At 48.3% G+C, this 26,731-nt stretch overlaps 1 protein-coding gene across 2 annotated transcripts in view; it reads left to right on the top strand.

Annotated features, from left to right (window-relative positions):
• Nucleotides 1-13,987, top strand: part of traf4a (tnf receptor-associated factor 4a) — a 30,854-nt gene extending 16,867 nt beyond the window's left edge. For both annotated transcript variants that reach the window (XM_062473251.1, XM_062473252.1), the window contains exons 2-7: nucleotides 5,328-5,379; nucleotides 8,435-8,539; nucleotides 9,058-9,219; nucleotides 9,853-10,014; nucleotides 10,764-10,919; nucleotides 11,581-13,987. In XM_062473251.1, the coding sequence (XP_062329235.1) occupies nucleotides 5,328-5,379; nucleotides 8,435-8,539; nucleotides 9,058-9,219; nucleotides 9,853-10,014; nucleotides 10,764-10,919; nucleotides 11,581-12,213 (1,270 nt within the window). In that variant the 3' untranslated portion in view covers nucleotides 12,214-13,987. The remainder of the gene's footprint in view (nucleotides 1-5,327; nucleotides 5,380-8,434; nucleotides 8,540-9,057; nucleotides 9,220-9,852; nucleotides 10,015-10,763; nucleotides 10,920-11,580) is intronic.
• The last annotated feature ends 12,744 nt before the right edge of the window (nucleotides 13,988-26,731 follow it).

Here is a 26,731-nt window from a genome sequence, read left to right as displayed (position 1 = left end):
GATTGTACAGTTAAAATTATATAATCGTTACTGCCAGAAATGAGAGGCTTTATAGTTACACAGAGATTGAACAAACACACACACGCACGCCCACACACACACTGACAAAAAAACATGTCGGATTTACGGGATTACGGAAACCCCTGCTGTGATGAAACAAGATTCGTTTTTCCTCTAAACATCCTGGGAATGAAAGGCATGGCATGGGGATCAGCTGGAAGACAGGAAGGCAGGGCGGCTGAATGCAGGGGGACTGACGACATTTAAAGGTTCTGTTTGTGTATAGGAGTTAATCCACTGCTTTACTTGAAAAGAAAGGGGATTTTGCATGAGGATGAACGTAAAACCTTGTGGTAAACTCCTGGAGAATATAGGCAAGGCCACCAGACTACCCAGACTTGGTTCCTGATGGTATCTCAGAGGTTGAGAAAATTCCTCCTCTCACCGGAATGGCTGAAGTCCTGTTTGGAGTGTTAATGTGTCACAGACACTCTCATCATCGGCCCCTCATGCTAACATGCTGTTGTTGATGTAGCTTTCATACACCACAGTCCTTCCTTCTACAAAGGAGAACACTGTCTTAGTCATGAAAACAAAAGTATTTGTTCTGCAGCTTGAGTTTGAAGAAGCAGTTCTGACAATGTCCTGTCTGTGTGGCTGAAGCAAGCCACACAGACAGGGAGGAGCCCTCAGCTCAGCCCTCACTCAACATCCAACGCACACTCAACATCCAACGCACACTCAACATCCAACGCACACTCAACATGCAACGCACACTCAACATGCAACGCACACTCAACATGCAACGCACACTCAACATCCAACGCACACTCAACATCCAACGCACACTCAACATCCAACGCACACTCAACATCCAACGCACACTCAACATGCAACGCACACTCAACATGCAGCGCACACTCAACATGCAACGCACACTCAACATCCAACGCACACTCAACATGCAACGCACACTCAACATGCAACACACACTCAACATCCAACGCACACTCAACACGCAACACACACTCAACACGCAACACACACTCAACATCCAACGCACACTCAACATGCAACACACACTCAACATGCAACACACACTCAACATCCAACGCACACTCAACACGCAACGCACACTCAACATCCAACGCACACTCAACATCCAACACACACTTAACACGCAACACACACTCAACACGCAACACACACTCAACATCCAACGCACACTCAACATGCAACACACACTCAACATGCAACACACACTCAACATGCAACACACACTCAACACGCAACACACACTCAACACGCAGCACACACTCAACACGCAACACACACTCAACACGCAACACACACTCAACACGCAGCACACACTCAACATGCAACACACTCAACACAGCCCCAACCTGGGGGGTTTGGCTTCACCGTCAGCCTGTCAGGGAGTCGTGGGGGGGGGGGGGGGGGGTGACGGAGCATTGTTGTGACGGCTGTCCTCATCGTTATCACCGGGTGAATGGATGGTTGTTTAATCTACTCTGGGCCTATAAGAAGATTTGAGGGGAAGAGACAGGGAAATTAGAGGGTAGATGGGATAGGCGTGGAGGTATGGTGGTCCGTCCTGTGGGATGCCCCTCCTCTCTGGAGGGAAAGTCCTCTAACTAGTGCTTAGGGGACCTGCGTGGATGGACCCTGTCACACGCTAACTCTGACAGTATGATGGTAGCCTTTGTCTCCTGTGTGAAAGCTGGGGGGATTTGAACATGTAATTAGCTGTGGGCCATTCTCATCCGGTCTTCTGCTGTTTCTGGTCCGCGGGCCTGGATCTCACGCTGGCCCCACGACAGCTGTGTAGCCTGCTCACATGGTAGGAGAGACAGAGGAAGCCATTGAAATTTTAATGGAGCGATTTAATTAAAACAGTTTGGTTAGTTAGCTTGACTGTAGCCTTGTGCCAGGCACTTGTGATGGGCATTCTCATTGACCAGTCTCTCTCCTCATGGATAGTCACAGACTGGGCCGAAAACTCCATTGTGCCAGTCCTGACGTTTCCAAGCGCACATTTTCCACAAGTGAAACTGTTCTGATGCTGTGTGTCAATGCTGGCGCTGTTTCAGAGTCAAGTGGCTGTGGGGTAAAAGGTCCATCATCAAGGCTGTTCTGCGCTGTTACTGGAGATCTCTCTTTTCAGCCTCACGACGACTGTTATTATCCTCTCACAGTCGCAGAGCTGTACAGAACGATTCAAAGTGGGCCCAAGTCAAGGGTATTTGTTGAACAACAATTTGTGCGAGTTGACTTTTACTACGAGGAGGCCTTCGAGTATTAATAGAAAGACTCACTGTGGAGGGTTTCCGGAAAGAATTGTATGGAAGCTTTTAAACTGATAGTGCCCCCACTTTTCTGTGCTAATGTGCTGTCACAAAAAGGCAATGGGCTCTACTAGCCAACTGACAGGGCAGTCAGGTAGGTTTATCCACAGTGAGCCGAGCACAGGAGTGTGCGCCTGCAGCTCTTGCTGTGCGACCGGGGAGGGAATCTTCCTGACAGGCTGTAACGGGGCGCTTTTCGCTTGTCGACCTCATTGTGCGTCTAAGAGGAGGGGATCCGGGGTGGGGCGGACCCTACGCCTCTAACGGCTAAACTCTCTCTGTGCTCCCATACACACAGGCCACTCAGGTGAGCCTTTCTGGATCCAATCCCTCTCCGTGCATACGTGTGTCTGAGAGAGAGAGAGTGAGAGAGCGAGAGAGCGAGAGAGTGAAACATTGAGAGAGTGGGAGAGTGAGATAGTGGTGAGTCCAATCCATGGTCACTAGCCCCACCATACCCGTGTCTTGTAACCAGTCCTGATTCTCATCATCACCGTAGAATACATGCTTCTGTAACGATGGCAACCGTTCTGCTTACCAGGCTCTTTCTCTCTCCGCTTTATCGATTGATATTTTTTCCCCCTTCCTTTTTAGTTTCTTTTTTTACAGCCTATTGTCGCTATTAATTGCTCCCCAGCTCCATGCTGACACAGTGACCTTAATGGTCTGGCATTGCTGCTGTCTCGTCATGCATTAACCCCCGGCCCAGTCCCCACTAGTTGTCCCTGCAGCTGATTTCTCAACAGGAGGGTGGGGGGGAGGGGATGCAGGGACCTCATGGGTCCCAGTCACATGGCCCTGAGGATCGCCCGGGGCTACTGTCAGGTGACAGTGCACAACCAGATTAAAGCACTATTGAACCACGTCTGGTCAATAGGGATATTGTTGGGCCTCCCTAAGCACTGACCGCCGGCCTCCTCTCTCTCTCTCTCTCTCTCTCTCTCTCTCTCTCTCTCTCTCTCTCTCTCTCTCTCTCTCTCTCTCTCTCTCTCTCTCTCTCTCTCTCTCTCTCTCTCTCTCTCCTCTCTCTCTCTCTCTCTCTCTCTCTCTCTCTCTCTCTCTCTCTCTCTCTCTCTCTCTCTCTCTCTCTCTCTCTCTCTCTCTCTCTCCATCCCTCCCTCTTTCCCCCTGCCAGGCACTTTGTTTTCCATTAGCCTGTTTCAGTACTCTGGGGAGGGGAGAGGGAGGGTCGGCAGTAGCCTGTTCATTACAAGTTGTCCGAGTTTGCTCTCCACTGCAGGACAGATGCAGCTTCAGGGCTTCGGCCCCAGAAACGCATCATCACCACTATTTTAGTCTCCAGCTCTGGTCATCTCTGGAGAATACAGGATCTCTCTGCTCTTGTTCTTTTCAATGAGGCCATTGTTACGATGAGAGACCCCGTCCGTCAGAATGATCATATGAAACGTGTGTGTCTATGTATAGTAGGTGGCTTCCCATGTTGATGGCCCTGGCCTTGGACCCAGAACAGACCGGTACAGTGTCTGTGTGTTTTGGGGGGAGGGGGGGGGGGGGAAGTCATAATGATCACAGCAGACACCTCATTAATACATGTGCCGGGTTGAGCCACTCATGGCCTTTTAAATGACCTGTTTGTGTTTCTGGCTGGCTGGCTGGCTGGCTGGCTGGTGGCTGCTCAGCGCTGAGTCGTAGGCCTGATGGCGTACGCTCCCCCGTTGTCTGCCTCCTCCAGTCAGCTCCATTATTTACCAGTGTGAATATTTAATGAGGACATCAGGGCCCGTGACGGGCTGCGTTGCTAGGGCGCCTCCCCTAACGACCCGTACCACCCAGCTCATCTGGCAGCCTCAGACCAGGGCGGTGGAGGCCCTCCCTTCTGTGTGGCTGTGGGGGTAAATAAAGATCCCAGATCTTAATAAGGGCTTTAACTGCCTTGGTGGCTGCTGCTGCTGCTTCTGAGAGGAGGAGGAAGGGAGTTGGATGGGGGGTAGGGGAGAGGGGACAGAGGTAAGGAGTTGGATGGGGGGATGGGGGGGTAGGGAGAGGGAGAGGGGAGAGGGGACCGATGTAGGGAGTGGGGGAGGAACTCAGAAGCAGCAGTCCAGACCTGCCAGGCTCACCCTCAGACAGACAAATCAGCAATCAAAAGCTCCTGAGGGAAAGCTGAGATGAGTGTGAAGACTGGGCTTAGGGTTCTGCCGCCTGGCTCTGCAGACAGAGGGGACCTGAAACCCCCCCCCCCCCGCACCTCCACCTCACTCCCCCCACCTCCACCTCACTCCCCCCACCTCCACCTCACTCCCCCCACCTCCACCTCACTCCCCCCACCTCCACCTCACTCCCCCCACCTCCACCTCACTCCCCCCACCTCCACCTCACACCCCCCACCTCCACCTCACACCCCCCACCTCCACCTCACTCCCCCCACCTCCACCTCACTCCCCCCACCTCCACCTCCAGACACCCAGACTGTCTTCCGGCCTTCAGAGAGACCAGCCAAAATGAACTCTCAAGGCGTGAGAGGGAGAGAGAGGGAGAAAGAGGAGGGGTCAAAAAGGAGAGGAAGTGGCTCCTTAATGTATTATAGATAGAGAGATCAGGCTCCAACTTGCTCTTTTCCTCTCCGGTAATAAAACTCTGAATTTGTGGAAATGAATCCTTCGAGGATGGAAGATGAAAGGGCAGCTACATAAAAGCCAATGGTTTAGAGAAAGTCATCTGGTTTTATTGTGCTGCACTGTTGGGCCAGGGTAGTGTGAGCTGGGCTTGGGGCTGGTGTGCGTGTGTGTGTGGGATCAGTGTTGGATGAGTCACAGAGTGGCTCTGATGTAGAACGTGTTTGAAGATGGCAGGAGAGGCAAGGGCAATGCAGACCGCTACTAAGGACAGCAGTGACCATCAGTTCAGTTATGCAGACAGATCGTCAAAATAAAGTTAATTATATATATATTGATGTGCAGTTCTGTTATTAACGTGGCTTTCCTCTCTTGTGTCCTACAGTGAAGGGGTCTTCAAATGCCCAGAGGACCAACTGCCCCTAGACTATGCCAAGGTACAGTACCGTCAAAACCACACTCATACCAACCCAGATGTTCTACTTACAGTAGCTATCAAAACCCTACTATATAAATACTAGCTTGCGTTGTTTATTAATGTCAATCTCATCTGTCAAACTCGCTCTGGCAGTTGGTCATACCCTTTTGAAAGGTATGTCTGAGTCAGAGGATAAGGTCTCCAGGCAAACTGTCCACATGGATGCTCACTGGGGTTCTGAACGTGGCTGTTGTTGTAATGTGGGTTGCCTTGTCCCACCGTGTCCTGGTCAGGGGAGCTACTGTACGCCAGGGAGTCAGGTGGCTGAGCGGTTAGGGAATCGGGCTAGTAATCTGAAGGTTGCCAGTTCGTTTCCCGGCTGTGGCAAATTACGTTGTGTCCTTGGGCAAGGCACTTCACCCTACTTGCCTCGGGGGAATGTCCCTGTACTTACTGTAAGTCGCTCTGGATAAGAGCATCTGCCAAATGACTAAATGTACAAATGTACGCCAGGGCCACATTTAGCTGCAGATCTGAAGAACACGTGCGTCACCACAGCACCCCTAGCCTCTGGCCACGAGAGCGACCGAGCAAGCCAGCCAGAGAGGGACAGGCGAACGGGGAGATCGAGAGACAGAGTTCAGATAGTTGGCTTTCCCAATGGAAGCTCATTAATTGCCTTAACGAAGGACCACAGGCCATTCATCTGCCTGGGAATGTCATAGTTAATGGAGATCGAGAGTTAGGTCAGGGTTCACAGTGACAGCACTGTAACATAGGGGATTTACTGTTTAATGTGGAAGGCAGGTTTAAGTTAACAGACTGTGGATAATGGTGAAAAGGAATATCCTTTGTGTCCCAAAGTCAAAGGTTGTCTTCTCCAGTATTTTAAATGTTGTCGCTGTGGAAGAAAGCAGGACATGAGATTGTTCTGACAGAAAAAGGGAAAAATAATCTGGTAAAACACTCTCAAACAGAAGCTTTTCTAAATCTCTTCCCTACTCCAGAGTAAAAATACTGCACCCAAATCTCTTTAATTGTACTCTTGGCCCATTTTAGTATTTTTTACATTTTAAAGCACTTAATCAGTTAGTAGTAGGGAAAAAAAGATGGTGGGTGATTCGATCCGAAATGAAAAAGAAATACAAAATAAAATAAAAAATATTTAAAAAATGCTCTTCTATTATATATATATATACAGCTCTGGAAAAAATTTAGTGGCCACTGATTTTACCCTTCTGTTCTTCACTCAAAATTGTCCTTCTCAACGTTTTTAAAAATGAAAGAAAAAGGTGGTGATTTCTCAATTTCTTCCAGAGCTGTATATATTATTCTGATTTACCTGTAAGAAAAGTATTCAAACAGCGATAACTAATAACTTAGCTACAGTGTCGTTTCACTGGCTACAGTAGATTTTAAAGTGTACCAAGGTCTCCTGTCTTTGTGTAGAAGACACAGTCTACTCTGTGGTGATAACATACAAGGGTCCATTATGCTTGTTTGAGAGGCTGTACTCCAGCGAGTGGAACTAGCGGGGGTGGGGGGGGGGGGTCAGTGAGGTACGGCTGGTTAGCCCTTCCTGTCCTGCTGTGAAGGGAGCCCTGGGGAGGGACGAAACACAGAGAGGACGTGCGCAAACACACCTGTCAGATGATGTTATTTAACCAGGCCCTTCACTGCCTCCCAGTCGCCTGGGAATTACCCCCCGCTAGTGTGCAGATCTCTGGGCTTCAGTCATTACACTCCAGCCTCGACCTCCAATCAACTGGCTCAGCTCAAACCATGTTTGCCTGTCACCCCTTTCATAAGATGGATTTCCACCCATGTCTCTGCTGGGACTGGGAGAGAGGAGTGAGACTGCTGTAGTTAGAAGGATGTACTGTGGACTTGGCTGCAGCTGAGTTTGGCCAAACACAGACAGAGCAAAACACAACTTTGAGCTCCAAAGAGCTTACTCCCTTGATCCGCCAGAGACTATGTTATTAAACGGTCATTATTACGGTCCCCTGCCGACTTCAAGTCTGGAACAATGAGTGTTACAGTTTACTTTATCCTTTTTTCCAGCTTCTTGTCTTAGAGCACATGATTACAGTTGGAAATTGATTCAGTGCCCTTCCTATATGTGAATGGATTACTTTGCGAGGCACTGTTGGAGAGCTGGTAGCTTCAGTCTTTGTTGAAGGTCCTCTCCAACTCAAGGCTCTGCTCATGAAAGCTTGATGTGATTCATAATTAATTATCATCCCCAGTTAAAATTGCAAAGGTCTGTTTTATTCATTTTGACATGTCTGCTTAAGAGGCCAATTAAGTACAATTAAGTAGAAAGTTTAGCTTGAAAGCTCAAGAATAGACTCTTGTCTAATGTAATATTTACTCTACTGGCACATTTACCTTTGGCTTGCCGTAAGGATCTTTCAGTTGGTTTACAAAATATACTATGTCCTGACTGTTGTTAAACACATCATTGTTTTGGTGTACACGACTTTCAAACTGAGAAAAGTGCTGGTGTCTACAGTTTTTTGGGAGGGGGGGGGGGGGGGGGCTGGTATTTTGATGAAATTACTTTTCTTGTTTGTTCAGTGCTCTCATGTGACACAAGCAGCTGGTTCACCATGGGGGTCTGAGATCCACGCTGAGCTGCCTTGCATGTGTTGACTTACTGTATGTGAGTGTGTATAAATCTGTAAATCCAGAAGACACAGTTCTGTAGGGAGAGGGTTTGCCATGATTGGATCAGAAAACACCTCGTCCAACTTGATCAGTGACAGCGGGAATGAAATGTCTGCTCTTCTTCCACTGGTCTCACTAACCTCCGCCCTGTTCAATTTATTTGAAATGAGATTAATTAAAAAGTTATTTCCTTATTTTATGAGCACGACACTGGTGATAACGCTGTTCCATGATTAGGTCAGAAGACCATCCATTACAGCATTATGATATAATACTGTAGTTCAGCCTGTAGTTTGGGCACTGCTACCATCATAGTTACCACCACCACGAGGAGCCCCCTGGGTCCTAGATCTTCCTGCATGCAGACATCCGTGTGCTGATCCTGGGGTGTCTGTGTTCCTCAGATCTACCCAGACCCAGAGCTGGAGCAGCAGATTCTAGCTCTGCCCATCCGCTGTATCCACAGTGAGGAGGGCTGTCGCTGGACCGGTCAGATGAAGCAGCTGCAGGTCAGTGGCCTCTCTCTCCTTGTTCCTCCTCCACCTCTCTCTCCTTGTTCCTCCTCCACCTCTCTCCTTGTTCCTCCTCCACCTCTCTCCTTGTTCCTCCTCCACCTCTCTCCTTGTTCTTCCTCCACCTCTCTCCTTGTTCCTCCTCCACCTCTCTCCTTGTTCCTCCTCCACCTCTCTCCTTGTTCCTCCTCCACCTCTCTCTCCTTGTTCTTCCTCCACCTCTGTCGCTGTCTGATGGACCTTACTTCTGGCTCTCAAGCCTTTTACCCTCTCCATTGTCTCTCTTGTATCCTGGATTTTTCTGTATTTCTCCCTTCCCTTCTCCTTTCTAACCCTGACCTGTTGGATTCAAGACCAGAGAGGGGTCTTCTTCTTCTTTCCCGTTGTGTGGTTTTTCTGGTTCTGACGTAGGCCGAGTGAGCGTGTCTGGCTGCTGACACATTTCCCCTCCCTCCCTCCCTCCCTCCCTCCCTCCCTCCCTCCCTCCCTCCCTCTCTTCTTCTTCCCTCCCTCAGGGCCACTTCTCCACCTGCGCCTTCAATGTGATCCCATGTCCCAACCGCTGCTCCATCAAGCTGACGCGTCGCGACCTGCCCGACCACCTGCAGCACGACTGCCCCAAGCGCAAGGTCAAGTGCGAGTTCTGTGGGAGCGAGTTCACCGGGGAGGCTTACGAGGTAAACTGCGAAATAGAAACGGAGAGAATCTTTTTGTCTGATCTTGCCCTCTAGAAGTAAACAAACTCAAGGCTCACGTTAAAGGCAGTCTTTGCCACATCAGCTGTTGGACGCCTGGTGTGCTCATGTCTCGAAGGGGTTGGCAGGGTGTTTGGAACCAGCACGCTTACAGGAGTGTGTGGAAAGAGCAGAACTGGGATCTTTTCATAACGTGTGTGTTTTTCTACGGAGAGAGAGAGAGCACTGAAGGGTCCCCAAGGCTTAGCTTACTAACACCTCAGTCAGTCCCAACAGACGCGCCCTCCTGCTGACACAAGGCCAACGTGGCCCCTGTCTGCACGCCATAACACAATAATTAATACGGCTCCAGATTTTATGTGTAGGAATTAGTCAGCCATACCCAGGCGCAGATCATAAAACAACACCAAGATTTTTATACAGCCAATTGGAACAACCCCACTCTTAAAATGTATAAATGACATTTATTACTGTGGTGTATACTGTACGCTTAATATAGAGGCTCACTTCTACCATCAACTTGTAAAAGTCTTCTTTTTTTTCTTCTTCATAAACATAATATGCAATTTGGCATCAATAGTGTTCAATAATACTGTGTTTCTCCTGTTCCCACAGAACCACCAGGGCATCTGCCCCCAGGAAAGTGTGTACTGTGAGAATAAGTGTGGGGCAAGGATGATGCGCAGGCTCCTATCCCAGCACAGCATGGCCGAGTGTCCCAAACGCACACAGCCCTGCAAGTACTGCGGCAAGGAGTTCGTCTTTGACACCATCCAGGTCGGTTGACAACACCCCTATACATGTACACACACTCTCACACACTTAGACCTGGACTGTTTTGATCATGTAAATGAGTAGATTATTTAGCTGTATTGTTTATTAATAAATCAACTGGCTCGACTGGGCTCCTCAGAGACCCTACTGTGTCCTGTGCAGAAAGGATTCAGTGTATCAGTTTAGGGGGGTGGTTATAGAGAGGGTTCCTTCCCCTGTGTGCCTGTGTCTGATAGCGGAACAGAGCATTCTCAGTGAAGGAAGAAGGAGGTTTTCAGCCTCTACGGCGAGAGGGCGTGGGGCCCCTTGGCAGCATGAACGCTGGCTTTCATGCTGCCTCAGCCCCCCGTGCCAGCTCAGTGAGTGCGCCCACTGCTGTTTTCCCTGGCAATGCCCACTCCGGCAACACCTGCCTCTACACACCTTCTGTTCGCTGGCCCAGAAGGCCATCACATCCTCCTCTCCTCCTCAACACTGAGCTAATTCACAAGCCCTGAAAAACCACGGCCGCCTCTATGGAAACGGGCCTCATGATGACTGGACTCAGCGAGCTGAGCTCAACATTCCACTCGTTACTCCATTCATTCATTTTCATAGACTATCATTTGTTTCCCATTATACACTGTGTTTTTCCTTCAAGGCGAGGTGCCACAGGCATTTGTGTCAATGTGTCTTATTGTTATCGCTGCTTCCATAGCGACGGTGTGTAAGATGAGTCGATTCTCAACATCGTCTGTCTCTCTGTCCCTCAGAACCACCAGTACCACTGCCCACGGTTCCCTGTCCAGTGCCCAAACCAGTGTGGTACACCCAACATCGCCAGGGAGGACCTGGCGAACCATGTGAAGGAGAATTGCGGCAGTGCCCTGGTCCTCTGCCCGTTCAAAGATGCAGGCTGCAAACACAGGGTAAGGACAACCTCCTCCCTCCGTCTACACAGTCTCACAAACATATTCTCCTCTCCACTTTGTTTACACAAGTTTGTTTATAGTCAGTGTTTTGTCGTCACGTAACTCCCTCCCATATCCTCCCATGGGCTTTTGTTCCTCATTGTTTTTGATGCTGTGTTTTCAGGTCCGATTTGCATGTAGATACGTCCACAGCAATGATTGTCTTGAACACGCAACGCTGAGCCTGTAGGCTTAATATTAATGAGAGTCACACTCAGTCTGACAGCACATTTCTGTTTATTTATTTTTGAAACTGACGTCAGCATAAAGAAATGCGGACGAGTGCTTAGCACGGAGGAGCAGACGGGTTTCAGGCTCTGGGCTTGTTTGCTGTGAGGGAAGCTTCTGGAAGGATCCGTGTGTTTTTAATGCAGATGGTCTGACAAAATGCATAACTGTCTCTCCCTCCGGTGGGAAAGGTGTCAAAGCTTGGGTACAGATGTTCAGACGAGAAAAACATAAATATGTAAGGCAGGCGCCCAACAGACCAGCTGATCAGAAATCATATTCAGTGTCAGTGTGAAGACGCTTTTAGTGTACAGTGGGTGTGAAACAGTTCCCTGCCTTCCCCCCTCCTCCCACACACTCCTCCTAACCAGCTTCCTCTCCTTCCTGGCAGTGCCCCAAGCTGGCGATCGGTCGCCACCTGGAAGACACCACCAAGTCCCATCTGACCATGATGTGCAACCTGGTGGGCCGCCAACGCCAGGAGATCCTGGAGATGAGGAGGGAGATGGAGGAGCTGTCCGTCAGCCACGACGGAGTCCTCATCTGGAAGCTCAGCGACTACTCCCGCAAACTCCAGGAGGCCAAGCTCCGGAACAACCACGAGTTCTTCAGCCCACCCTTCTACACCCATCGCTATGGCTACAAGCTGCAGGTGTCGGCCTTCCTGAACGGTAACGGCAGCGGGGAGGGTTCCCACCTGTCCATCTACATCCGCGTGCTCCCAGGGGAGTACGACAACCTTCTGGAATGGCCCTTCTCCTACAAGGTGACCTTCTCCATCCTGGACCAGAGCGACCCGTCGCTGTCCAAGGCCCAGCACATCACGGAGACCTTCAACCCAGACCCCAACTGGAAGAACTTCCAGAAACCCTGCAGCACCCGCAACTCGCTGGACGAGAGCACCCTGGGGTTTGGCTACCCCAAGTTCATCTCCCACGAAGAGATTAAGAAGAGGAACTACATTCGAGACAACTCCGTCTTCCTCAAAGCTTCCATAGAGATCCCCCAGAAGATCATGGCCTGAAGGGTCAGGTTGAAAAACGTGAAAGGGTGTAAGCCAGGTTTAAGAAAACAGATGCTTAACCTTAAAGACTTCAACTTCACACTTATCCTTTAGACACTTGCTGGTCTCTCCACTGTAGAACTTGGAGCGAGTCTGTTTAGTTGTGTGGGCTGATTGGAGGATACTGGAATGTAGGAAAAAGTGTTTGGTTGGCAGAACCATCACTCTGTGATTCAGTTTTTATATTTGTTTTCTAACCGTTTTTCACAATCTGCTACAAATAAGCCTTGGAAATCAACAGTGCCTAGAGAATTTATTTTAAGTTTTATTTTTTTTTCCATTGCGTTTTTTTTTCTGCACCTCAAATGTACATACTGATCGAGGATTGGAAATGTGAGTGCGAGGCTTTGTCAAGCCTTTGCACTGGCAGTAGTTGGAATTTGGTCTGGTACTTCCTGTTTGATTACGCTAGTCTGAGAGTGATTAGCTCATCACACATACGTAGCTCAACCCCGAATGCCTTTAGTGACATCCTTTGACATCATTTTACAGTATCACCCACTTGTCCTTTAATGAATGCAAGTCCTTGGGTTAGTAAACAGATGAACCACCGAAACTACAGTAGGAGTATCTTCTATAGACACTGTTGTTGCTGGTCTAACTTGTATACAGTAGTTTCACAAAGTCTTTTGCATATAATTAGACGATCCTGATGTCCAAATAATAAAAAAAGAACTGTGTTAGTGATCGCAAGAGATGGATTCACGGATACTGTTGAGACCTCAGAAAGCTTTGTTGGTGGAAAGTGCTTGTGTCGAGCCGAGTAGGAGAGCTGTGAGCTGTCTCCGTTTTCACATGGTACATGTGCACTTAAGGTTGAAGGAAAAGCCATGAGGCCTAGATTTGTTTACACGTCTGGGTCTCTGCAGGGGGTTACTGGAAGACAACATAAATATGTCATGCACGTGTCATGTGATACAACTTGGACCACGTTTTTGTACTGTAACCTGTATTCTTGAAATATTCCCTTGAGGGCTTTTGTTTCCTTTTTTTTTTTTTTTTGGAAGTGGAAGAACTGTTCAATGGAACCAAATTCTTTTATACGTGAAAAATGTGAGCAACGTTGTTTGAAATAATAACGTCCTAGATGAAACACAGGATGGATCCTGAACTCTGTGAAGTGCATTGTTTTTAAGCTTAGCCCAGAGACCGTCTCAATGACCCAGGAGCCTCTGGACGGGCGTTTTAACCGTGTGGTTACCGACACGCATCTTCATCTCCACACACGAGCGAGTCGATCGTCAGAAGAAGAACAGCCTTGTGCAATACACGCGCTCATGATGTATGTGAATAGAGATGTAGAAAACGCAGAAGCACATTCTCTGACTTTTTATTCTACATGGAAAATTCCTGGTCTGTTCTTCTTATTACTATACCAGCCAATATTTTACAGTGATTTTAAGAAGTAAAAAAAAAAGAAAAAAAAACATTTTGTAAGATTCTGTATTTTGCAAAGTACTTAAATGTTTATACAATACTTTTGGGTTGGAGAACCGTGGGTAGAGCTTGGAAATTCTGTGGAACATTTTCAGGTTTCACGTCTAACAGCAGAACTATGGGTTTGGTTGGTCTAGATCTCACATCAGTCTGTCTGTATTGTTTCTTTTTAAAGTATTTATTTTAAGGGGCCATTATGTAAGCTTTACTGAATTGATGGCGCAAACGTTATAATATGTTGATTGATGAGTGCTTGTTGTCAATTTCTTAATTTGAAATTAAATGCTATATAGAACATCTTTGTGGCATTTCAGCATCTACTGTGTTTTTATACACATTTCTCTGCATTAATCTTTCCCTGTGCAAATATTTGCTGATTATATTTAGGGGAGTTGTGTTGCTAACATCTCACATCAGATCTCAGGTGTCAAATAAGTCTTCACCCTGCGCAAATATTTGCTGATTATATTTAGGGGAGTTCTGTTGCTAAGATCTCACATCAGATATCAAATAAGTAGTAGCAAAGCTCAACATGAACCTATTCAAAGAGAACATTCTTTAAAGACTACTGTGAAGTTAGTTTCCCTCTTCCTTCAATGCTTTTCAGCAATTCCAAGTTTCTCAACGAGCCGTTTTACCATTGTGTTTCTCACCGAGCTTGCCCCTGCGCCGATACCCAATTGACTTCTCCAACTGTCTCTGGAGAAGAAGTCTTGTATGACAGGAAGACGTTAAGCCTCCTCTCCCTGTCGCCTCTGCTGACGCCTCAAGGCTCGGGGAGAACAGAGGAGAGGGGGGCAGAGGAAGTGAGGCAGACATTTGCACTGCTTTGATGTGATGCCAGGAGTTTGCCAGCCCTCAGCTTGAATGATGTTGAATGCAGGGTTTAGGGAAGGGAAATTTGCTTTTGCCTCAAACTTACACAAATGTCCGAATCAAACGTCAGGAAAAACATTGCTTGGTAAGTGTTGACTAGCCACACAGTGCATAGCATAGCATCTCAGGAAGCTTTTATATATTTCTTGCTTATATTCATCACTAATATGTGCCAGAAACTTTCCCCAAAAAGTGCCGCTGTCGACAAAGTTAACCTTAGTCTATTGAGGTGATTTTAGGTGAAGTTATAATCAGTCTAAAACTTCTTTTGTGGTTTATAATCACAATACATTCTCACATTTTGACCCTAGTAGTAGTACAGTCTTCACAAACGCACTTTACTGCATACTTTAGGTATTACTAGTGTTTTTGTCTTTAAATGCAAGCACATTTTTCACTCTTGACCAAACACAGTTTATTTCTGCTGTGGGTGTAGAGTGGGACCCTTCACCCCTGGGAGGGGTCTCCCAGGCCAAGCCAGGACAGTACCCTTTCTGTCCCCAGACTCACGCTTTTCCACTGTCTAGCTTAGGAGCTAAAGTGAAGCATAATAACCAAAAACCGCACTGACAGCCTCAAAGTTTCCTGGCACTGGGGGTTCAAACAGCAGCCTCGTGCAGCTCTGGAGGGTGCATGAAAATAGTAACAGCTAATTACATGTTAGCTTTGTGTTTCCCATGCAGAGCGAGAGCAACGGTCACGTGCATCACCCCCCCCCCCGACCCCCCCCCCCCCCCGACCACACCCCCCCAGCGTACAGTCTTGCCCTCCAGCATCGCCCTCTTTCATATGCCACATAAGTAGGTAAATGAGCAGCCAGGTAGGTACTCACCCACCTGTACTCACACACACACACATACAGTGTTTGTGCAAACCACACACACCCAACCTTCAGTCAACATGAGCAAACGAAGGAGTGTAAGAGAGCTGGGTCACACGAGGAGGAGGAGGAGGAGGAGGAGAGGAGGAGGACCCTGCCCAAAAGGCTTTCCTCTCCCATAAAACACATCAAAGAGAGCCGACTGTGGTTAGCGTGGCGGTGCCATGCTGTCGTCCCTCATGTTGAAGTCAAACACAACATTAATGACTGAGGAGGGAGGGGGAGCTGGGTGTGTGTGTGTGGGGGACGCCCTGCTTGTCCTTCAGCGCTGGGAGAACACGTCCCCTGAGCGATCCACATCTGAGCTGTGGAGACAGCCCAGCCAGGCAGGGCCCGGCCCAGCCCGGCCCAGCCCCCCACTCTCGCCTCCGCCAGAGCTCCTGACCAACAACCTGCCTCTCTCACTGCCTCTCACAACCACCTGATCCAACATTTCTGCTTATCCAAAAAGCGGCTGTTCCACTTCCTGGCCTGTACTACAGAGAAGATGGCATATTGTCAGATACATACAGTTGCCCTACAGTACATCACAAAGAATATTCAGACATTGTTCTTTATTATTCATTGACCTTGGTGTCTAAACTTGCTCTCCAAGGTGTTAAAGCCGTGATGTGGAGTGTGGTGGCTGACTCGACTCATTAGCACCGGCTGTTTCCCAAAGACAGATCAGAGACCAGGGGCTCTGGAGGACCAATCAGATCTCTCATTCTCTTTACATCTGTAGCAGCATAGCCAGGGGTACCAGAATAGACTGCTCATTCCCTCTGGTTTAATCCCATGCTACGTTAAACCATACACGTCCTAACTTTACTCTGTGCTACAGAGATCACTTGTGATGTTGTTTCTGTGGCAGCTGGGTCACAGTTGTCAACACAAACTCGAATCCCACTGACACAAAGCAAGTGACTGATTCCTCCTCTTACTTATCCATCCAGGTTCTCCTGCTCACTTCACTTTTTCTTTTCTTTTTGAGATCTTATCTAGAGGAACTATAATGGACATGAGAAGGTCTACTCGCCCCATTGAACACCCTGATCATGGTCATGGTCGTGCCTGACCACACTCTGTCAGATGACCTTACCATCTGCGCTCCCCCTGACTTGGGGGAGTTTGGGTAGGAGGATGGGGGCCCCGGAGATGGGAGTCTGGATGGTTAAATCGTTTAGGCCGCCATGCTCCCTGGATGTGGGCGTGGGGAACAGTAGTCTCTGAGCTATTGATCTCCCCTGTGACACACAACCAGCCAATGAGAGGCTGAAGGGCTCTCAGACGTAGTCAGTGGAGCAGGACCCGAGGCACTGACCTGGAGCCAAAGGCCAGGGCCTGCGTGACGGCCTCTAACCCAGCACCAGCACAGTCTATCCAGGCTGGATCAAGGACGGGTGTGCTATACTCATGGGGGTGGAGGTGGAGGTGGGAGTGGGGGGTAAGGAGAGCACTGATCCTTCCTATTTACACCCACACGTCAATGGATTCTCCTGCTGATGGCAATAAATAAGGTACCAATTGTGTTGTTGACCTGCAGCATCAGTAAGCATTGGGATTCACTGGTAGGATGAACTACTGTTAAACCAGCATTGTAAAAATAACAAGGAAAGGAACCTTTATTGATCATGCAATTAAAAAGTTTTTTTGTATTGTCCTTTTTACACGCAACGTCACATAGGGCTTCACATATGCACTTCTGCGCGTGCCATGACACACACATGCGTGTGCAGTCTGTGGCAACACCAACACACACACACATGCTCAAGTGTCTACTGATGAAATTCTCTCTCTGCTTTTCTCCCATCATATCCTCCTTCCTCTGAGGGCAGTCGGGAGCAGGGAGCAGCCATATCAAGGCGACCCGGAGCCAAATCCAAGTGCTCACTCATGTCCTGACCAGGGTCATGGGCAGGAGAGCGATGAGTTCTGCGTGTTTGTATATTGGAAGTCTTTTGGGAGGAAACCCATGTGAGCACAGGGAGAACATGCAAACTTCACACAGAAAGGCGCTCGTAAGGAAGGCATGTTACAGTGTGTGACTAGCAGAGTGGGATTGTTATCGATGGAATGTTTATTTGTGTTCATTTTTGCAGCTTTTCTACAGCTTTGTGTATTTTTCAGGACTATCTGCATTTGGTAATATTGGGACAGGAAATCTGCTGGGAGGAATATTGCTGGGTAGTATTAGCCATGTGTCAGCATCTCACATATCTGTCCTCTTGACCTCACACCAAACTGTTATGTTTAAGATTACTGCAGTTCTCGCCCTATTTGGACACACTAACACAAATTACTTGTGTTCCTCCTTTCTCACTTGCTCTCTAAGAAAACACAGAACAAAGGCACGACACACACTGTGTGTGAATGAGACCTGGTTTGCCTGCCCATGCAAAGTGGATTAGGAACTTTCAGATACTGGGCGTTACTACTGAGCGCAGAAAAAATCCTTGTAAAGGCCTCTCAGGATCACTCTTTCTTTATTTCTCTCCCCCTCCTTTCCCTCCCTCCTGTGTACTGGTCAGAAGGACCAGTATTTGACACGTCTGTGAGAATTTCCCTGAGGCTTGGGCACAAACAAGCCCTAAACCATGTGACTTGGGAGAGACCCTGGGATGTGGGTTTGCAGACAGGACCAGGAGAGAAAAAAGAGCGAGCTGTGGTTAAACAGTGTCATGCTCAGTTGGTCGTGAGAATGATTTATGGTTTTGGGCTTGTTTTTAAATCAGATATCTAAGAGAAGGAGTGTTACAATTATGACCGACCAAGATCCATTCGTCAGCTGTGTACTGTATTCTGCCAAACTGACAGCCTCTCTCATTTCCGATTTCACATTTTTAATCAGTAAAATGTCATTTAATACTGTAAAGTTAATCGGAAATAAGTGATCTGCACATGGTGGGATAGAGTCTCACATCAGTGAGCACAGAAAAATAAATCATGTGAGGCAAAAAAAATTGGGCAGATTAAAATGATGTGAAAGGACTGTCAGTAAGCTGTTGACAGAGGGGCTGTCTTTGTGTCTGTGTGTGCGTGTGCCCTTACAGTACGTGTCTGAGTGTGCCCTTACAGTACGTGTGTGAATGCCAGTTCACATATTCAAGCCTGTGCAAGTCAGGGAGGTCTAGATTATTGCACTCGAGAGAAAGACTTCATCTCTGCAGAGAGACTTGTGGAGCAGAACTGTCAGCCACAAACGACACAGCACAGCTTGGAAAGAGACAGCTGCATGAGTGTCAGGACCACCACAAGATCTACGAGAGCCCTCCAGCTCCTCCTGCAAATAGGGTGACAGGCAAAGCTGTCTCCCTAAAAAATACAGAACTCACAGAATGAATAATAGCTTCAGGCCGCCAAGCTATCAACTGTGTTCTACTGGAACATACTGTATGCAACGAAAAAAAATGAAGAAAAACCTAGGCCTAGATGGTGGGATTGAATTTCATTGAATTCTTGCACTGCATTGCTACTTTTCCAGCCCAGCAGTCTAAGCACCTAATGGGAGCTTGTGGAAAATAATCTCTTAGTGCCACTGCCTCCATGCTGGCTGTATGATTAAAACCCTCCTCCATGTTAAACAGACAGCCATTCCTCTTGAGCCAGGAAATGTTTGGCCAGGGGACTGCATGAGGTCAGCGGGGAGCCATCTTACATTCAGAGAAGAGAGCTTTGAGGATGTGCGCTAAACTGTAGCTTGACATTGAGATGAGAGACAAGGGGTGGTGGGGAGGGAGGGGTGGGGGGCGAGGGGGGTGGGGGGTAGAGTCAGCATCGTAGCTCGGGTGAGTGATGTTGTGTCTGCTCTCTGCAGCTCACGTCAGTTCACAGCATGAGTGTGTTGAGCTGGAGATGTCTGAAGGTGATATGCCTCTCAGGGACTTCCTGATCAACCTGTTCTAACCCAGCTGTATTCTGACCCAGTGTGTATGTTTAATGTGGCTCAACGGTTTGCTGTGACTGCCGTGGAAGACCTTGGATTGCTCATTCACCAGCATACGTCTGTGTGTGTGTGTGTGTGCGTGTGTAATCTTTATGTTTGGGTTTTACCAATGTCACGCTAGAATCCAAATCTCTTGTGGTAGAAGTTTAATCTTGACAGCAGACTTTAGCTCCTAAGAGAGGGGTGTGGTTGTGACCTTCCAACCTATAATCTGTCTTTATGAGACAGGCCAAATGGAAGATACTGTATGAGGAGAGACAACAAAGCAAGGATATTTTACACCCCAAAAATAAAACATGTATCTCCTTTGCCTGGCATCCTTCATTTATATGATTTAAAATGCACGTGTGTGTTTGAACGGGTGGCACTGTGGATCAAACAGTAATGTCTTGTAAGCATGAGTACTGTCTCATGTCTCTGTTCATTACTGTGATCCTGTAATCCTGGAGACAGACCTTTAGTCTAATCAGTCAATTAAGGTCAAGTGCTGTAGACAGACCGCAGTGTTGCCAGGACACCACAGGTGCCCCTGTCCTCAAGACAACCGAGACACACCCACTGGCAACCCTTTTAAATACTGCTGAATCCCTACGTTTCTCCCCTCAAATGAATCGTCGGGGGACTGACTCACAACCCCCCCCCCCCCACACACACACACATACACACACACACATACACACACACACAGTAGCCTGGCTTGGTGCTAATTCCTAGTGTTGTCATTCTAAGGGACTGGTGCACTATAGCCAACTGTATTACATCCCCTCTGCCAAGCTTGAGTCAATCCTATTACATTCACTTTCATCATAACCAAAACATCTAGATTAGATTTCCCTGTTTGATCCTCTCACACACAGGGCCTGGAGCGAGGCGTTCGGAGAAGAGGTAGATGTGTTTACAGTAACGTAGAGCATCGATAAGACGTTGCTGTAGACAGCGTGGCAGGTTAGTAGATGGCTCCCTCTCATTCTACTGGGAACTGAGCCAGGCGGAGCCATGATACGCCGAGCGTGGCTCTGCTGCATCTGAGAGCTATATCATACCTGTTACCTCTCTGCCTTAATCACTCTCTTCTAGTTAATCCGCTGAAATGTTTGGTTTTCGGCCAGTGCCCAGACAAAGGGGTCGGTCTGATCCATGTGAGGAAATGCCTTTGATTTGCTCGGAGGGATTACACAAAGGAAGGACGTTTGATTTCGGTTCGGTGGCGGAAAAAGAGGAAGAAACCCGAAACGTAGACGAGAGGGAAAATCTTGACCAGATGGTCAGAGTGAGATTATCTTCCAAACGTGGTCGGCCGGCCTCTCTGAGCACAATGGCAGCACAGTCATTTAGAGATGTAGGGGAGTATGTAGATACCACAGAGGGAGAGACAAGAGGAAAGACCCACTCCAGCCCACTCACTGCCAGGGAATGAACACCTTGCATAATAGGTGGTGTTAGGCGTTTACAGTAGCATCTACAGCCATTTACGCATTACCTGGTGGCCTGTTTGTGGCTGTGTGTGTGTGTGTGGGGGGCTGTGTGTGTGTGTGTGTGTGTGTGGGGCTGTGTGTGTATGTGTGGCTGTGTGTGGATGGGTGTGTGTGTGTGTGGCTGTGTGTAGCAGGGAGTGACAGCTGAAGTAATAGTTATTTGTGTTTTGATCTCCCTCCCATACCCTGCTGTATTGAAACATGGCACCGCCCACACTCGTCTTGAGCAGTTTTCCCACATCTGTGTCATGGCTCAAATATCACCCCACACCCCCACCAACCAGGCACCAGGAAAAATATGGGATTATAATAAATGTTCGGGGGGCTTGGGGAGGTGATAATCAAATAACTTTCAGTCTGAATTTAGAGATCAGAGAAATCAGGTCAAAGAAATCTTTGAACGTGAAACATCAGCACAAATGCCGATGGAGTACACTGAAACATCCACCAGTTTATCTAAACACATTTCAGTTCGTCCAGATGTGAATCTGTGTCCTGATCCCTCTATAGCTAGGCCTGCCTCCTGGGGCGCTTCAAACTTCAGTAGGGATTCACCACTTCCTGTGTCGCTGCGATGACCCGTTTCTATTGACTACTTGTGATTTTGACTGGCTGAAAGACGGAACGGATAGTGTGAGAACCAGGCAGTGGAGAATAGGTAGAGCGGAGTGGTTGCCAGGGTGAATATACTCTGTTCCACCAAGCTGTTCTCTGATAGGCCGGGGCTGCTACTGAGGGAAAGGAATCCCACCAATTGGAAACAATTGGTGTTTTGTTGCCGGGCCAGGCTGTCCCAACACAAAGCTGACATTTATTGGCAAGAGGGCTGGCCTTCAGGTTTAAAAAGGTGACACTTCAAGAAAATGGCTGGCTATTGTGCCCATTTGTTGAACTCTGCCAGCACTCTGCCAACCTCAGTCTGTCTCTTTACAATCATTTTGCTTTTGCACTTCTTTTTATATGAAGCTTTAATGAATTGACTCACTTCCTCAGATTATACCTCCTTTCATTACTGAACCTGATCTAATTAAAGAAAATACACTCCTTTGCATCAGTCTGTCTTTCTAAGGACGAGGAATCCTTTCAAGAAATTCACCATTCAGATACATTTATAACGTACTCTCAATGCTCCTGTATATAGCTCTGAAATATTCAATAGTTTCCTCTGCCTCTCATCTCCTGTTGCACAGCACTGTGCTGCCATGTAGCAGAGTAAAGGACACTGGACCCTCTTCACCGGGTGCCAACATGGCGGCACTGCTCATTTTAACCAATCAACAGAGACCAAAATGTGCTAATTGCTGCCAGCTGCCAGTGTCATTAATCTGATTATTAAATGTGTAAGCCTACAGTCTGCAGTAATATCGGTTGAATAGAGTAAAGCAGGGCTCTGAAACACCACACAAAAGAAGCTAATGTTAGCATAAAGACGAGATTGTGGCATTCAGAACAGATTTAACTAGAGCGTGGTCTAATCCAGACGTGCTCATGAAACAGATGCAAACCACCCTTTCAAACAGAGAATAGCCGACGTCGACTAAATCACGTAATGTTTTGGTTTGGAACATGGGACCCAGGCTCTTTTTACATATTTTATTGAATCACCATCACGTCACACGCAGGGCTGCGTCTTCCGTTTCAAAAACAAAAGGATAATAGTGACCTTTTTTGACTCCTTGCTATTTGAAGGTAAGCCTGGCAAACCAGGGAAAACTCCAGTAGTTCAAAACTGATGGAAAGCAACATCAGCTGAGTTATTCTATCAGCATGTTCTCTTTTGGATTTTTTTACTGCATCTTCTGTAACTTTATTGGATTGAAAGCAAGCCAAAAACGTACAGCAAGGCTTAGATGTCTGCTTTACATGGAAAACTTCAGACAGGGTTTACAGTCATCTCTCACATGGGTTTACGAAGCTCTATGCTGAAACATGCAGGCTGACGTCAGAAGAGCATCAAAGATTAGCAGCACCAAAGGTCTCATGCCTTTGTTCCTCTCCCAGGCTCTCTGCCATCTCCTTCTGATTGACAGGGAACGACGTGGACATGACTATCAGGCAGGGAATCTCAATCCTCAAAGGTCTTGTCGTTTCTTTACGTGATTACTTTCACGTGATGATCGTCTCTACACACATGACAGTTGTCCTCATGCAAGCTTTAATTGACTTTCGATAGAGTGTTTTTTTCTTCTTCAGATCAACATGACAGAGGCAATTCAACTGTGCTCTGGTACAAGATGGCATCGGGCCGTCCTAATGTCATCTGTGAGGCCTGAATCTCAAACTGCCAGCCAGTAATCGTCAGCTGCGCACGAGTAATTGAATTTGGCAGACGGGCTTAGACAAAGGGCTCTAATTGCATTACTCTGTTGGTCCATGACAACAATAGGCCGACTGAAATCCGCCCCCTTGGCTTTGCTAATTGCATATGTAAATTAACAGTATTTGGCCTTAACGAGGGGGGAGAGTTAATGTCAAACAGGACGCCCTCCGATAACTCAGACCTTTCTGTGGTGCTTAGCGTGCAGGAACGCCGTGCAGGAAAGTAATCTGTGTTCCAATTGGTCTGATTGCCACATACATCACCCTGTTTTCAAAAGCCAGTGATGATTTTACAGGGCTTCATCGAGGTGAGATTTACAGAGCTAATCCAAACGTCTCGGGTTTAACAGCTTCACGTTACATCTTCCAGTTCTGTGTCACGCTGTGGTGGAGGAAGGCAGGGAGGACACGTCTCAGTTCTTCACAGGAGTTTACATTTAGTTATTTATTTAGCAGACGCTCTTATCCAGAGCGACTTACAGTAAGTACAGGGACATTCTCCCTGAGGCGAGTAGGGTGAAGTGCCTTGCCCAAGGACACAACGTCATTCGGCACAGCCGGGAATCGAACCAGTAACCTTCAGATTACTAGCCCGCTTCCCCAACCGCTCAGCCACCTGACTCCCTGTTCCTCCTTCTCTTTTCTCCCTGCATCCGTTTTTTTTCATGGCTCCCCTCCTCCTGTCCTCCATCCCCCCGTTGCGGAGCTGACGTTCTCAGAGAGACACGGCACATCTGGAGATGGGGCCATGGCCCAGGCGCCAGGGCCTGCTCTAAACCAGCGCCACGGAAACACTAACGCAATAGACATTCACATGCACACGGACGTACACACACACACACACACGTACACAAGCGTACGCGCACACGCTGCACTGTAGTGACTGGTCGAGCTGCTGTTACTCTGTTTTGATATTCAACACCTTGTTCATTATGCATGGCTATAGCAGTCTTTAGATTTTGTCTGGAACATTCTTGTTCACCCAATGGCCAATTTTTATTTAAGCAATAAAACACACAGGCTCCCTCCCTCTTAGGAGAAAACCCCCCAGAAGTGTCCTTTTGAAAGCTTCTTAGTTTAATCCAGAGAAATGAAGAAAAGCAGATAGCATTCCTCTGTCTCTGAGGCTAGTCAGACCCACATGCGTGTTAATTGTTCACAGCTTTTATAATCCGTTCCTGTTCCCCATATGGGATCTGATCCAGTGTCTGCTCCAGATTAACATGCAGCCACGTGAACCTCCGATAGCACAGGCAGGCTGGATCTGTGTCTTCAACACCCTTGTCTGGATGGACTGAAACCTCCCTCCCTCAATCTCCCTCTCTTTCTCAGAGCTTTGACTTTTGCTGAATTTGGCCTACTGTACAGACACATCATGGCAAAGAGAGCTGACGAATTAGTACTGAAGTTGTTTTGCTTCTGGAGGTGAACAGACGTTAACAGTACATAGTAGGGGGTCAGATGGCTGAATGGTTAGGGAATCGGGCTAGTAATCAGAAGGTTGCCGGTTCGATTCCCGGCTGTGAAAAATGACGTTGCGTCCTTGGGCAAGGCACTTCACCCTACTTGCCTCGGGGGGAATGTCCCTGTACTTACTGTAAGTCGCTCTGGATAAGAGCGTCTGCTAAATGACTAAATGTAAATAGATGGACAATTTCAGAAGCTTCTATTCGACACGCCGCTGAATCCACAAAATAAAACGGAGCCGCCACGGAAACAAAACGGCGTCCTGCTGGCCGAGCGCCAGGCCTCGGCCTCTGCTTGTCAGCTTTTGAGTTACAAAAGCAATTACACTAAGAGGAGAGACGTTGCCTGCTGGGGTAGGAAACGCACAATGATGAGGAAGATGTGTCTCACGTGTCCCACAAGCCTCTTCAGGATCACAGATACTGTCCCCCACTGTTCAGGCCCCCCCCCCAACCAAACTCAGGGAGAGCACACAGCAGAGGTGAAGAAGCCCCCGCCCCCTCGTAATCTCTGGTTAATGTGCCTGTGGTAGAGCAGCAGACAGGCTCTTGGCTCTGCAGAGTGGTCCCCCTGGCCCTGGGGTTTATGGGCCTGGGGTGGCGGGCCCCGGAGGAGACAAGGCTGGGGGAGGGGCGGGACGGAGGAGAGACAGGGCAGTTAGGCAGCGCTGCTCCGGGCTGATGGGGCACCAGGGAGCCCTCCATCATCACCATGGCTCCCCGTCCTGTTGTGCCTCCGCCTGGGCGCTGTGTGTCGGGTTTCAGGCACATGGAGAACATTATCTGTGATGCTAACAGGGCCCCCCCCCCCCCCTCCCCCCCCAGCACACCAAGCGAGCGCAGCGACACTGGTCGAGCCAGTCTCCCAGTGTCTGGAGGTCTCCTTTTGTTTTCTCTACAAACACAGGCTACATTTAAGACTTGTTGCTGCAAGACAGCCGAGGTTTACCACAACTGAAACTCGTGTCGTAAAGTCAGTTAGCAGGTCGAGGAATGTGACCGGAATGTCACTCGTGACGATGTGTTATTCCGTTAGGGGTAAACAGCCTTTAATTGATTGCATTTTCGTTTTCCCTATGTGACTGGTTAGTCGCATAGTGTCAAACAGGTCTGGACTGGGCCTGAAAAACGGCCCCGGCCCACAGCCGTGTATTATTATAATATATTTTTTGCATTATGCCTCGGCCGTTTGGAAAATCGTGAAATCTCCCGACTCTCCCGACGACCAGTCCGACCCTGGTGTCAAACCTCCACCAAGCTTCCAGCTGTGGACATCAGCAGAGGCTGAAACTCCTCATTGTGTTCCTGCTAGTTAGGTATAAAATCCCATCTGTTTCCTGTCCTGTAACAGCCTGGTTGGCCTCTCTGTATCAACAACACTCCCTCTCCTCCCGCCTAATTGAATAACACTCAAGTGTCCTCCTCCTATTCCCGAGCGAGCTGCCATTGACACAGCTAGGGAGGCGAGAGAGGTTATGGGAGAGATGAGCGCTCCAACACGTTACTACATTACTCAAGTACGTACAGCATATCATCTGTTGATTGTGGGGTCGGGGGGAAAGCCAACCGCCAACTTGGACTCTTCCCAGGAACATACTCACTTTCTCTCGCTCATTCCACAATGACCTCAGTATCCCTTGTCACAGCCAGCTCACCTTGATTTACACATTCCATGCAGGTGGACTCTGACTTTTAAAGCAGGGGAACAGTCAAACATTAAACCATGTCAAACAACAGGGCGGGGAGGTGGGACATTTCCCACCGGTCGTGCCCTGAGAACGATCCAGGCATATCATTACATCAGTGACTTCCTCCCCTTTTATAAGACTGCTTGCCACTCGGCCCCAGCACCTTCATGTTTCTTGGCACATTCAGCGAGTCGGAGCACCCCCACTTTACCGGGGCACCGTGAAGTCAAACGACGGGTTTGGATCAGACAGGAGTCCTGCTGAGCTCACCCAGGCGGACCCACCTGTTCCCTGGGTTCCTCAGAACAGGAGCCGGGCCTGCGTGGGAGAAGCCTTTGTGCTCCGACCCAGAGCTCACAGAGCAGCGCTAGGTGTTCAATTTCATGCTGTAATCAGTGTGCAGCTCAGCCCAG

Source organism: Osmerus eperlanus, chromosome 11 (genome assembly GCF_963692335.1).
Source record: "Osmerus eperlanus chromosome 11, fOsmEpe2.1, whole genome shotgun sequence".
In the NCBI taxonomy this organism is placed as follows: domain Eukaryota; kingdom Metazoa; phylum Chordata; class Actinopteri; order Osmeriformes; family Osmeridae; genus Osmerus; species Osmerus eperlanus.
The sequence above is the reverse complement of the archived record's forward strand: the minus strand, read 5'-3'. Positions and strand labels throughout refer to the sequence as shown.